Source organism: Hibiscus syriacus, unplaced genomic scaffold (assembly GCF_006381635.1).
Source record: "Hibiscus syriacus cultivar Baekdansim isolate YM2019G1 unplaced genomic scaffold, ASM638163v2 tig00112289_pilon, whole genome shotgun sequence".
NCBI lineage: Eukaryota > Viridiplantae > Streptophyta > Magnoliopsida > Malvales > Malvaceae > Hibiscus > Hibiscus syriacus.
In genome coordinates this window covers 232,081-246,014 of record NW_024063295.1, presented here as the reverse complement: position 1 = coordinate 246,014, position 13,934 = coordinate 232,081, and the positions used below count along the sequence as shown (strand labels likewise).

At 28.7% G+C, this 13,934-nt stretch overlaps 2 protein-coding genes across 2 annotated transcripts; both read left to right on the top strand.

Moving 5' to 3' along the window:
* Positions 1 to 1,739: 1,739 nt before the first annotated feature.
* LOC120177415 lies at positions 1,740 to 2,273 on the top strand. The gene has a single exon (XM_039183574.1). It carries the CDS (start codon positions 1,740 to 1,742, stop codon positions 2,271 to 2,273), a length of 534 nt encoding a protein of 177 aa, XP_039039505.1.
* A 4,856-nt stretch (positions 2,274 to 7,129) lies between these two features.
* Positions 7,130 to 9,694, top strand: LOC120177470 (type I inositol polyphosphate 5-phosphatase 1-like). Its single transcript, XM_039183607.1, has 7 exons — positions 7,130 to 7,455; positions 7,535 to 7,613; positions 7,677 to 7,787; positions 7,888 to 8,511; positions 8,820 to 9,083; positions 9,208 to 9,397; positions 9,534 to 9,694. Exons 1-7 carry the CDS (start codon positions 7,347 to 7,349, stop codon positions 9,627 to 9,629), a joined length of 1,473 nt encoding a protein of 490 aa, XP_039039538.1. The 5' UTR covers positions 7,130 to 7,346; the 3' UTR covers positions 9,630 to 9,694.
* Positions 9,695 to 13,934: the final 4,240 nt, after the last annotated feature.

The following is a 13,934-nucleotide window of genomic DNA, read 5'->3' as shown; positions in this document are numbered from 1 at the left end:
TTGGTCACTTAACTATTATAAAAAAACATATCTAACATTATATTTTGTTTTTGTTTTGATCTTCTGTCATTAGGTTAGATTGTTGATTTGACAAAAATGGTGATGACCTAGTATAATAAAAATTTAATCCCTAATACTTAAACATTGTATCAATTTGATTCTAGTTTAAAATATATCAATAAATCTTTTCTATTTTAAAATTATCTCAAAACTTTTCTCCGATCATTCCCCTTCACTATAATACACGATTACTTAAAAGAAACACTTTTACATGCATTTAATTCACAAATTCAGAAATCCATTAAAACATGCAATGTTAAGATTAAAAAATGTATAGGGACTAAAGCTAGATTAATAATTTTGATTGAAATATTCACTTCTTCAAATATATAGAGATGAAATATTCCTTCTAATTATAGATGGATTAAAATGAATTTTTGAGTATAATAGAAGGGAGTTTAAGTAGACTTTAACCTAAATTTTATATGATTTAACTTCCAATTATTTCATATTTTCTATTCACTACATTACACCATTTTTACCAACGTCTCTTCTATCCATTATCCACTATGGTTTGTTTCCCATTTCATTAATAATTTCACGTGTTTGTAAAACATGCAAGATGAAAGAGAATGATTATGTTTTCCAAATTCATATGTGCTTACTCTCACGAGTTTAATTATCTTTTCAATTAACATTTGATGAACATCAATTCGAACTCACGTTGAGTAATTAAGTTTAAAATTGAACATAAGAATCAAGTTTTAAAAATGAAATTCGATTAAATTTAAATATAATTTTATATTTTGAATTCAATTCCTTACAATTTGAACTCATCTCAACTCAATTACTCCCCCATGCACGATAAAAGAGAGAATAAAAGTTATGTTACTCAAATTTAGAAGATAATGTCAAATGCTAACTATCAGTTCATTTAGAAAGATGAGACGTTAAATCTTTTAAACAACGTTCATGATTCAAGTCTTAACGCTGTGAATAATGTGAGTTGGATAGAGTGTCATCTCTGTAATGAATTTTTATAATATTATATTCATATTAACCAATCAATATCTCACAATATCATATATTGTAAAAAAAATCAAATTTGTTTATATCTATTTAAGATAAGGTAAACTACACATTTAGCATCTAAACTATCAGTTTTGGTCTTTTTTTTAATTAAAAACTTCATATTAAGTTTTTAATGACATAATATTAAAATGAAACAAAAACTAAACGTTAGGTAAGATTTTGAAAAAATTGAAAGTTTAGATATTAAAACAGATCGAAAATGATAGTTTAGTTATTAAACGCATAGTTTACCTTTAAGATAATGAAAAATTGATACATCGGACAGTGGAATGTTTCACAACTCCATTGATATACTTAAAAACAAAGAGCAAAAGCTGTTGGAAACATGATTTTAGGCCCACTGGTGTGCACGCCGAGCCCTAACATACACAAACTTACATAACTAAATCTTAAAATGTAGCAATCATAAGTTGACTTTATTGTTACCACAAAGTGTTTATGTCTATGTTTTCTTGTCCCCCTAGCCCTTCCCATGCCATGTTTTGCCTCTGGTTTTCACAGCTGGTGGAGCCAGAGGATTCCCATTTTCACCCTAATTTCAAGGTCATTCTGATTTCCCATTATAATATGTCGTCAATTTGTTCATCTCCAAAAGGTAAAAGGTTAAAAAAGCCAAGATTTTTCAAGCAAAAAGAAGAAGAGAAAGTATGGAGGGGAAGAAAGAAAATGTGAACACAGCTTTGTTTACAGCAGGCATAGCTGTTTTAGTGGTATGTTTGAAACGTCCTTTACTGTTGTTTCTCGTTCAACAATGGCGGGCTTGGGTGTTTCTAGTGTTAAACCTGGTGCTTTTGGCTATCTTTTTCACTTCCATGAACCCAAACTCAAGTCGTCAGCAAGAAATCAACAAAAAAGATGAAGAAACGAAGAAGACAAGTGGGGGTTTGAATGAAGATGAAGTATGTAAAGAGGAAGATCATCTCCATCAAGATGAGGTCACCAATTCAAAGAAAAGAAGCAAAAGTGAGGAAATAGTAGAGAAACAGTTGGTGGTTGAAAAAGAAGAGGAGAATATTGAGGCTCTAAAGCTGTCAAAGGAGGAATTGAATGAGAGAGTGGATGCTTTCATTGCCATGTTTAGGCAGCATTTGGCTTCGGATGCAAGAAATGGAAGAAAACAAAGTGATTTGAACAAGAAACACATCAACCCAGTAAATAGTTTTGTTTTCAAAGTCCGGTGATAATCCAACTGAATTTGGTCCAACTCATTCATTTAATCAATTTTTTATGCACGAGAAACTCATCACACTTTGCAGTTTTATTACATTTTCCCAATGAAAAAGCCTAGCTAAATAACTAATATAAAGATAGAGAAATGTAACATAGAACAAAGATAACAAACCTTTTACAGATTTATATATATATATATTCCCTTCAACTAGCAAATGAGAAAGAATATGGGTTTCTATTAAAGATTAACTTTTTTTTAATAGTTTAAGGTGATTTTAAAATAAGTAGTATATGTTTAAAATCTTTTTTAATTATTGACAAATACATACCCTATAGACAGACCGTTCGAATACAGATCATTTTGCAAACATTCGAGTTGTATTCATACATTAATAACAAATACAGCCTTATCCAATTGATTCTACCAATTTGTAGCTTAAATGAATTAAATAAACTTAAAAAGATTAATTCCACTTGTTTGAAATACATTTAGGTAAAAAAAATGGAACATTTCTAAGTATCGATCATTTGGGTGAGCATGTTGTGCTGCATCTAAAACTAGGGTTAAAAAATGACGCAATCGATTTTATTAGGTACCGGTTATCAACCTAAAATGTCGTATATATTGACAATATTTTCGGTTGTAATCGAAAATATTATCTAAGTTTTAAGTTGGTTTCAACATAATACAATATCAAACCTTTTTATTTTTATATGAGTTTTGATACCTATAATTTATAATCTAAAATGATATCACTTTTACATACTTTGTTTTGGTATACAGAACATTTTAAGTTGCGCCCTAAAATCTTACATAATTCAACCTAGAATATTATATGTTTTTGATAACATTTCTAGTTTCAATCTAAAAATCTAGGTTGATTATATCTCACATTTCGATACTTACAAAGAAAACCTAAAATGTTACCAATATATATATGTATATATATAATATTTTAGGTTGAATTGGTAAGTATTGAAACTTATTCTCTGAGGTTCGATAATTATTATTTCTAACTTAAAATGTTATAAATATATATATATTTTTTTTATTTTTTTTGGTAAGTATTGAAATTTAAAGTCTAAGTTTCGATACTTGTCGTGAAATATATTCAACTTGGTAAGATAAAAAACTGATGTAAGAATTTAGGTTGAAACATGAAATGTTACCAGCATCAACCTAAAATGTTATATGTTTGGTAACATTTCATGTTGCAAACTAAAAATGTTATATGTTTAGTAACATTCCATGTCGCAATCTAAAATAACATCAATATTAAGTTGGAACCAATTTAGAAACTTAGATCACATTTTAGATTGCAACTAGAAATTTTACTAATTTTAGGTTGATAAATGGTAACAAAGCACTTCCAATTACTAACCGAAAATGTTAAAAAAATATATAAAGTTGATAACATTTATAACATTTTTGATTGTACTATTTTAAAAAAGTACTCTATTTAATAAAATTTCCGATTGATTAAAATTAATCTTAAATTAAGGCGCTATAATTTTAACTGATCCCGATATTTTTAAGTCAGTAACCAAAATCTTTAAAAAGATCAATCCTTTTCCAGTCATTAGTGAAAGAGAGATTTTTTTTTTTCAAAAAAAAAAAATTATTCGTTTCCTGAAATTTTCCAGGATTTCGCTTTCAATTATAGAAATGCAAAACGTTCAAGTTTCATGCCTTAGACCCTAAGCAACCATTTGAAATAAGTTTTAATCATTGAAAATAACTTTTATAGGTATTTCAAATTAAAAAATCATACGTATTTAAAATTAAAAAATCATTTTTGACCACTTCAAGTTTAACACGTCATCCGTATTTTTTATGCTTAAAACACCACTTCAAAGTTTAACACGTCATCCTTATTTTTATGCTTTAAACATTAACAGATTCAGAAATATTTCTTAGGGTGAGATTATATATTAATCATACAAAATTTTTATAGAGTAGACATAAATAAAATTTTAGAATAGACATAAATAATAAAATAAATAACTAATAAAAAAAATTTAAATTTCAAGATGAGTAAATTAAACGTGTCCGCCATTGACTTTAAATGCAACTTATAAGTCATTTAAGCATGTCAAAGGTTCCTAAACTATCTAATACTCGTATCCCAAGCAATCAACAAATTATATACATACCATATAATAAGTTTTGACTACATTTACAAATTAAACATGCAAGGATTTATAAATTTCATATGCAATCCATGCCATTACCAAACACATTTGCATATACATGCCAAAATGAGTTATAAACTATCATAAACATATCCTGTATATCATAAGCATATCCTGCATAAAATTTTGTTTATAATATTGTTACATTATATTTTTATTATGTTTATAACATTAATTATAATTTTTTAATATTCATGATTCAAAATAATAATTTATATAAAGAAAAAAAGTTAAAATCCCAAAACATTTTTTTTAAAGTTTAAAGGGTGAAAATGTCAATAAAAATAATGAGGATGACAAGGCACAAATCACGTGTAACCATGATTCTTTTGTCATGAAATGATATGATATCCAAAACAAACCACACAACTGGCGTTATAGTCATAACTGATATGGGCCGATGCTGCCCATTTGGACTGATTGTGATCGAGACTCAAATCTTTGGTGATTCAACAATATATGTATTTTAAAAAATCAATGTCAAATATTTATTGTATTTTGTTTCAAAAAAAATATTTATTGTACTTTTTTCATGCTGACTTTAAGAAATGTAAATACTAATCAAACTGTTAAACACATTAAAAACCTATAATGAAAATAATATTTATATCAATTAGTTTTTTTTTTAACTCCAAAATATTTAAAATTCGGCACCTATCCTTATATTTTATTTTAAAAATAAAAACTACTTAAATAAAAAAAAAAGCATATGTTTCCTAATCCTACTTATAGAATTAAAATAAAATTCACTTCTTTTTTCCCAACAATTTCTACCTAAAAAAATGAATTTTACTTCTAATGGATATAGAATCTACAATCTAGAAAAAAGAAAAAATGAGAGCTTTTATCCATGTGCTCCAAAGATAATTAGAAAAAAAGCACTTCTAAAATACCAGGGAATAGGACTTATCCATATAACATATGAATTGAACATGTTATATTATTGTATTGATTTTCAAAGCTACAATTATGAGGATCGGGAACCTTAACTAAAGCAAATTAAAAGAATTAATTTGGAGCAATTATATTTAATCGATTGGTCAAGCTACTCATATTTGTTTTCTTATATTTCTTAGGTCATGAGTTATAGACTCATTAGGAGCATTTGCTTTTTTTCCCCTTTAAAGTCTTCTTTCTCCTTTCCTTTAAGTAGGATTAGATTTAAAATTTGTTTGAAGAAAAGAAAGAATTAACTCGGAAATTGGCGACCTTCAAGATTACATTGCTTATTTCAATCATTTTATAGGGCAATTTTTCATGAGAATTTGATATTGGTACATTGGTTTTATTTAAATAATTCTTATTGATGTTAATATTAGTTGCATGATTTAATATGATAAGATACTTTGTTTTAATATATGAAAACTGCACGAATAGATATACTTTAAATTTTAGATATCAATTGATATCAACGAATGTAACTCAAATTCTAGTTTTATATGGACATTAGTCTTCTTTTCTTTTTCATCTTTGCAACTAGCGGAAGCATTAGCCTTAGTGCTGATCATCGATTATCAGTATTCATTGTTTTTTATTTATTTCATTATGTCATATATTTATTATTACATGTTTTTTTAATAACTCTACCTTTATGACACGTTTTTCTCTGTCTTTATGGCATGTTTCTATCTTTTGGCATGTTTTTGATCACTTGACCGTTATTTTCGTTTATCCTTTTTCTCAGGACAAGAATTGACATCACCACAATTGATCAAGATGACACTCATTTATTATTATGTTGATCTTCCTTACTTTGAGCCATCAAATTGGATTTGGATATATGATTTATGTTCGTGGATAACTTTCTTACATCATTTGATTCTAATTTGTGGTTTATCAATAGTCTTTCAATAGCTTAATCCCCTTTTGTGGTTCGTTTGTCAATACAGTCAGATCTGTTCGTATCTATTTTATTTGAGCTTATTGATTAGGTTTTTAACACTTTCCTTATATGAACCTTGTACGATCTTAAGTGACTACTTTCTTGTGTTAATGATTATAGAAAAATGTGATCTTATGTGTTTTAATTTACGATTATAAATGTAAACTTTCATTGTAATTTGATTATTTTTTATTTTTAATAAAACTAGCTACTTCCATCTGGTCAAAAGAAAATTGAACTTTCAAATGGAAATAAGAGATGTCAAAAGAAAATTGAACTTTCAAATGGAAATAAGGAAAAAAGAAGAAGAGAAAGTTGACTTGAGAAAGAATAATGCCCATGGAATATTTAGTTCCATTTTAGTAAAATATTGATATAGAAAAAGAACTTGAGAATGTTTGAAGAAAAACTAAAATAGGCAACAATATATATAATACTTCAAATATAATTATAATAAAATATAATATTAATAAACGGGTTACTAAATTATAATCACTATATGAGTTGGAGTTGAAATAATTTTTTCACGTAACAAATACAAAAGATATACGTGACCAGCACCACCACGTTACAACTAATAATCAAACAAAAAAAGGTTTTCTTGATAGAACATTGTGCGGTCCATTTTTTTTTCATTTTATTTTATTTGGTTTCTTGAGATTTAGGAAATTCATTTATACACACAAAGATAAAAGGTGAAGGAAGGTTCTCATCATCCTTCAAAGTCTTGACTTTTCATTTATACCTTTTTTCCCTCCTGTCTCCTTCTCATATGCTTCAATATATTGGGATTATCACATAAAATTATGTCTAAATTTCGGGGGTTTGTCTCATTGTTTTAAACTGCTCTTCTATTTGCTTTATTAGGCGATAAACACTAAGAGATCGATGAAGTCAGGAAGAAAGCAGCTGGAGAAGATGGGCTAATTTTGTTGTAATTTAGTCACTATGCTTCCTATTTTATGGTAAATATTTTCAGGCATGGACAAAATTTTCTTGGGGAGTTACAATGGATGAGAAGAATCCAAAGTCAAGCTCTGGGAGATTTAGGAAATGGTTCAAAAGGAAGCACAAAAAGAAACAACCTCATCCTTGTTACAACCAGGATGAATTTTCAGGTTTTAAGTTTGTTTTAGTTCTTTTTTTGTGAGTTTTGTTTTTCAGTGGTCGTCTGAGTGATGGATATATTTCTTGCAGATGGAGGTAATGCTTTCATGGAAGATGTTTATGTTAGTTCGTTTGATATGGATCCATGCACTTCAACCAATGAGTTAAGGTGAGATTTAAAGGCTTAAACAATCAAAAGTATGAATTAGCTAACCTTTCCTCCAATTTTCAGGATTTTCGTGGGAACTTGGAATGTTGCTGGAAGATCTCCTGTAGGAAGTTTGACAGTTGATTTAGAAGAGTGGCTGAAACCCCAAGATGCTGTTGATATCTATGTTCTAGGGTATGAAATAATTCCGAAAATCATGTAATATTGTAGACTCTGTAACCATCCAAAGAAGAATAAATCATCAAACTGAAAACAAAAAATTTTCAACTTGTAGATTTCAAGAGATTGTCCCGCTTAAAACTCGAACAGTGATCGGAGCAAAAGATCCAAAAAAAGCAACAAATTGGAACCTGCTAATAGGAAAAGCACTAAATGAAAGCTTCGGTCGCCCTTGGTTGACTCCCATGTTGAATCCAATCTCAAGTGACACTTACCATTATGTGGAAATTCCTGTTTCAGAAAAAAGAGCAAGTTTTAGTGCAATAAGTGACAATACCCCAATGAGAGGGAGGACAATAACTCAACAGCGACATCATCAGCAACCGGTCATTGGAGGCAGCAAGTACAAGCTAATGGCAAGCAAGAAGATGGTTGGAGTTTTCATAAGTGTATGGATGAAGAAGGAATTGTTGAAGAAATTCTGTGTTTCAAATGTCAAAGTTAGTTCAGTGGCTTGTGGGATCATGGGGTATTTGGGAAACAAAGGTTCAGTATCGGTTAGCATGCTAATTGAAGGGACCAGCTTCTGTTTTGTTGCTGCTCATTTGGCTTCTGGTGAAAAGCAAGGCGATGAAGGTAGAAGGAATCATCAGGTTTCAGAGATTTTTAAGCGAACTACCTTTCCTCGATCAGCCAAAGATGATGATAATCTTCATCCGCTCACCATCTTAGGACATGAGTGAGTAATTCTTCTTCAATGAAATAAATTAACCAAAATAAAGGATGAACCACATTGGTCCCAAAACAAACAAACAAGGGATAGTGACCTATTTGTAGGATATGATTATAGAATTACCAATTACTAGTAGTTTAAATTTTCTAGCACTTGCAACTATTATAGATTCGAAACAAGGTAGTATTATTTTCAGTAACAATGAACATCAATGTTTGAAATATCATTAGGGATAGAAATCATCCAAATTTATGCATTGTCGGATTAAGAATCCAAATTCATGAAATAAAACCTGCCTCATTTTTGTGGAGCAGTAGGATATTCTGGTTCGGAGATCTCAACTATAGGTTATACAACTTGGAAGACAATTTAGCTAGGAATTTGATAAAGAAGCAAAACTGGAAAGCACTGCAAGAGTTTGATCAGCTTAGAAGGGAACAAGAAGATGGAGTGTTCCAGGGTTGGACAGAGGGAAACATCGAATTTGCACCAACTTATAAATACTCTTCATCGAATTGCAATCGCTACTGTGGTGGCCTTCCCAGCAGATCAGGAGAGAAACAAAGGACTCCAGCATGGTATATTTTCTAATCAAGTAACTTTCATAGAATTAAATTCTTATAGCAGCAATAGGAAAATTAGATGCACAGCCTCTGAACACAGATCTGATTCTATGAGCATGATGCATGTGTATGTCCACAGGTGTGATAGAATTCTGTGGTACGGGAAAGGAGTGAAAATCCTATCCTATTTAAGAAGTGAAATTAAGTTTTCCGATCATCGACCGGTCTCCGCCCTATTCTCAACACATATTGAAGTCATGAAGTCTACAAATCCAAGATTTTCAGCCAAGGATACCATTGTTCCTAACATCATGCCTCCAGAACTGATTGTAAGTTCTTTCATTCTAATTACTATACCCCAACTTTGGCATGTCTATCCTACAAATTAGTACCGTAAATGTACAATCCGGCAAGTTTTGTGAAGTCCATAGTATATACCATGGCATGATATCTTTTCCATTACAGGGGACGAGCAGAAACAATGAAGAGGGTAAACCTACGTTGCTGTCTTTAATTGTAAAGGATACAGAAGCATCATCAATACACATAAAAAAAGAGTAGATAAACCTAATGAGAGCGGATTCAGCTAATTTATTTGACTTTAAGAAGGCACTATTATTTCATAATCTTCTTTCTTCTCTTCTCCCTCTTCCTTTTCTTGGACAGGATTCTATGAATTTTTGAGTTAGATCCATATATGAAAACTAGTTTCTATAATTCAATAAGTGTAACATTCATAAAAAATATAACAGCGAGCAAGAACTGAGATATATAAAACCTCTTACACTGAATGGCAAGAGATTTGAAAGAGATAACATTAAAGGTATGATCATTAGAATATTTTTGTTCATATTTTGTTGCTTCTTTGTACACATATTTTTAATTAAAAACCAAAAGTAATCCATGATTCATTCAGATCAGCAAATCATATAAACAAGTCGGTTTTAGTACCTTAAGCTCCTTTATTTCAGATCTAACTGAAGATATTTCTTACTGAATCAGAGCAACTCTCTCCTGCAAATAACAATACCATTATTAAAAAAAAAAAGACAAATTAGCGAAAATTTTTAAATAAATCGAAAAACAACGACCTATATCGCTCGAATTGAAGCTTTTTTCAAAGGAAATCCAATTTCGAAGCCTTTAAGCTCTGATTGAAGCTCTTCGATTTGCTTCTTTGACCCAACGACTCTTCTCTCAACACTCATTCACTCCAACCATATCAAATAATAATCTCCCTTCATTTTTACATAGAAAATGTAGGAAAACAAAAAAAGAGGGGGAAAATGATTCGCGGAAACTTCAATCCTGTTCTCTTTCATGTTTTGCATTTTCTCAGGAAACAAAGAGAAACATATGTATGATACATGCAACTGTAAGGAAATGATCACCTTCTCTCGAATTCTTCGAATCGAAGTCGTGGATTAGAAAAAAAGAGAGGATACTTTTTGGTGTACCGATTCCCGCCATATTTGCTTTTATTTCCTCTCTTTTCACAAATGAAATTTCAAGTAACGAATTTATCCGAGTTTTTTTTATATCCGATCTATTGATCGATTAATCTATATCCGATCCTCCCAATCCAGTTTGCTCCATTCGTAATGGTTAGATATCAAACTCTTGACCTTATTTAAAAAAATCTAATGTCTTATCTTACTAAATTAATTAATTTTTAATTTTTTTCTTTAATAAAACTAGCTGATACTATTTGCATAATAAAAATTAAAAAAGACACGAAGATTTTTCTAAAATGAGGTTGTAAAATATTGGCATAAAAGTTAAAACACAAAATAACCCCTAAATTTATAAGTTTGGTCAAATTGACCCTTCAATATTTTTTTAGTCATTCTAAGCTTAGCAAGTATGGTCAAATAGACACCTGTACCTTTTCTTTGTCAAATTGACCTTTTTTTCCTGGTCAAATTGACCCTAAACTTGATAAATTACGGATAAAAGGGCTAATTTGAATAAACTTGTCAAATTCAAGTATCATTTTGTGTTTTAAGCCTAAAATGTTGATATTATATAGCAAGAAAATTTAATTTTAAAGTAACCTAGTTAATCGAAAATTATGATCAAGATAATTTTAGCGTGTATAAATTACTCTTAGCCCAATGTAGAAGGTTTATCATTCTTGGGCCTACGCCTGAAATCCGTTATATTATTATTATTCTTCATTACACCTTGTTAAATTAAATTAAAGTTTTAATTACATATATTATTTATATTAATATATAATTGGTATAATGATTTTATTATTAGAAAAAAAAATTAGCTAAATTTTATTATAAATTCAAACATATCAAAATTCAGATAAAATACATAAATATTGTGACAAATATAAATAAAAAATAACAGAAACATTACATTTAAGAATGGAATTATTGTAACAATTTACGTAAAGTATATTAGGACTAAAAATATATAGGAAATATCATATTAATCGACAAACTAATCTCTAAATTAACCCATGGTTAATAATGACGTAAAACATAATATTAAAAAAACATAAATATGATATGTATTTACAATCAGAGATGAACTTAGAGGTATCGAAGATAGTCGTATTATTTAAAAGTTTTAAATTCACATATAATTTAATTATTTTTTTATTAATGATCTAATTTCTTTTTTTTAAAATAAATAAGAAAGAAACTAAAACGCATCATCCAAAAGACCTGTACTAATCTCATCAAACCGTTCCGGAAACATGTGTTTTAAAATACATATTTTAAATAAAAATACATATTTATAATATTTAATAAAAATACATTAAAAATAATTTATATTTTAAATTATTAAATTTAGGACCACATACACATTATTTTTAATATTTAACTAAATATAATTGAAATCACCTATTATAGTACTCCTTAAATGGTACATATCAATAAACTTTTATTAAACCAAATGCTAACAATCAAGTCTAAGAATTTGCCTCGGACTAGCCAAAATATATAGTATAACGTTATTGTGGGTATTCTTTAATTAATAATCATTATCATGTCTAGACTTGATCCAGTCTAAATTCAAAATTAATTAATATTTTTTTAATTTTATTATGTTAATGTATAAAAATTGATATAATTTTTAATACATGTTTAATGATATTTTTAGTCCTCAAACTTAAAAGAAATCATTTTAACCCTTAGTTCTTTTTGTCTCTTTTGAGTTTTGACCACAAACTTTTAATTTTTTGTTAAATTTAATTAACTGACAAAAGTAACAGAAGGGCAGTTATTTAATCTTTTTACCAATATTTTCGTCAGATATTTTATCCATTTAGAGAAAAAAAGTATTTTAAAAAATAAAAGGGTAAACTACAAGTTTAGTACTTAAACTATCAGTTTTGTTTTGTCTTAGTACCTAAACTTTCATTTGTTTTAAAATTATATTTAATGTTTACTTTTTGTTTCATTTTAGTACTCGTTAAAACTTGACGAAACTGATGCACGTGACTTTTTATGGCTAAATTAAAGCATCCATCACTTAACTTTCTTCTCACTCCTAGTTTGGTCACTAAAGTTTAAATTTTTCCAATTTAACTTCTATACTTTCAAATTGCTCATGTTTTAATCACTCTAGTTTATTTTTTAATAATTTTTGTGACATGCAATTTTTTGTTATTTCATTAATATATAATTAAATGAAAAAATTAAAATTAAAAGTTAGAGTGATTAAATTAGGAGTAATTTGAAAGTTAAGTAATTAAATTAAAAAAATAAACTTCACTAATCAAAATAAGAGTGAGAAGATAGTTGAGTGATGAATGATGTAATTTAACCATAAAAGCGACATGTTGTAACAGTTCCGCTAAGTTTTTAACGACGATGTATCAAGACAAAACAAAAAGTAAACATTAAGTATGGTTTTGAAACAAATGAAAGTTTATGTACTAAAATGAACTAAAACTGATAATTTAAGTTTTAAACTTGTAGTTTACCCAAAATAAAATTATGTAAAAATGGTAAAAAAGTATTGTAAAAGTATTAAAAAAATAAAATTGAAAAATAATAAATGATTATGTCAGCTTAATAAGCCTATTATTTTAATTAATTAATTAATTTAATTTGATAAAGATAAAAAAATTGAAAGTCAAAAGAAATAAAAGTTTAAAGATTAAAATGATTTTTTAAAAAATAATTGAGAGTAAATGTTGTTAGAATTTGTAAAAATAAACCATCAAACCAGGTTAATGGATGAAAACACAACAAAAATTATGACTAGACATGTAAAATAATGCACAATTAAATAGTGGGTGACAAATGGCAATCGCTCAAATTACAATCCAACGACATCATCCTCCGAACAAATAAGAAAGAATAACCGTAGAGATTCGTTTCGTCCTGCTATTATTATTATTATTATTATTATTATTATTATTATTATTATTATTATTACTATTATTAGTATTATTAATATTATTATTTTTAATGCAGGCCAATAACAAAACCTGAAATTGGGCCTCAATTACAAAGTAAACTCGGAATCCAACAAAAACCAAAACCCAATGGAGGCTGTGTATGTGAACCTAACAAGTTAGGGTTTCCAAACCCTAATCTCATTCTACCGCCTCCTCCTCAATTGCCCAGTCCCATGCCACCTTCATCTGCATCAATCTCCTGCCAAAATCACCTGCACCATCCCTGACATACCAATTGATGCTACACCAACACTCCACGCCACCTTCACTGTCACCGAATCTAATCTCAACCAATAGAGCAACTTCTTTTCTATTTTTTATTCGAAATACAACACTTTTTTAAGCAATAACAAAGTAAAAAAAAGTAGAAGTTTACCTTCGACCATGCACTTTACCGGCGTTCGGAGCCTCCATCGCCAAATCTGAACGGTGAGGAGGAGCGC

Coding starts and splice junctions, on each gene's coding strand:
- LOC120177415 (XM_039183574.1), top strand. CDS start 1,740: ATGGAGGGGAAGAAAGAAAATGTGAACACAGCTTTGTTTACAGCAGGC.
- LOC120177470 (XM_039183607.1), top strand. CDS start 7,347: ATGGATGAGAAGAATCCAAAGTCAAGCTCTGGGAGATTTAGGAAATGG. Junction 7,614..7,676: donor ACTTCAACCAATGAGTTAAG/GTGAGATTTAAA, acceptor TCCAATTTTCAG/GATTTTCGTGGGAACTTGGA. Junction 7,788..7,887: donor GTTGATATCTATGTTCTAGG/GTATGAAATAAT, acceptor TTCAACTTGTAG/ATTTCAAGAGATTGTCCCGC.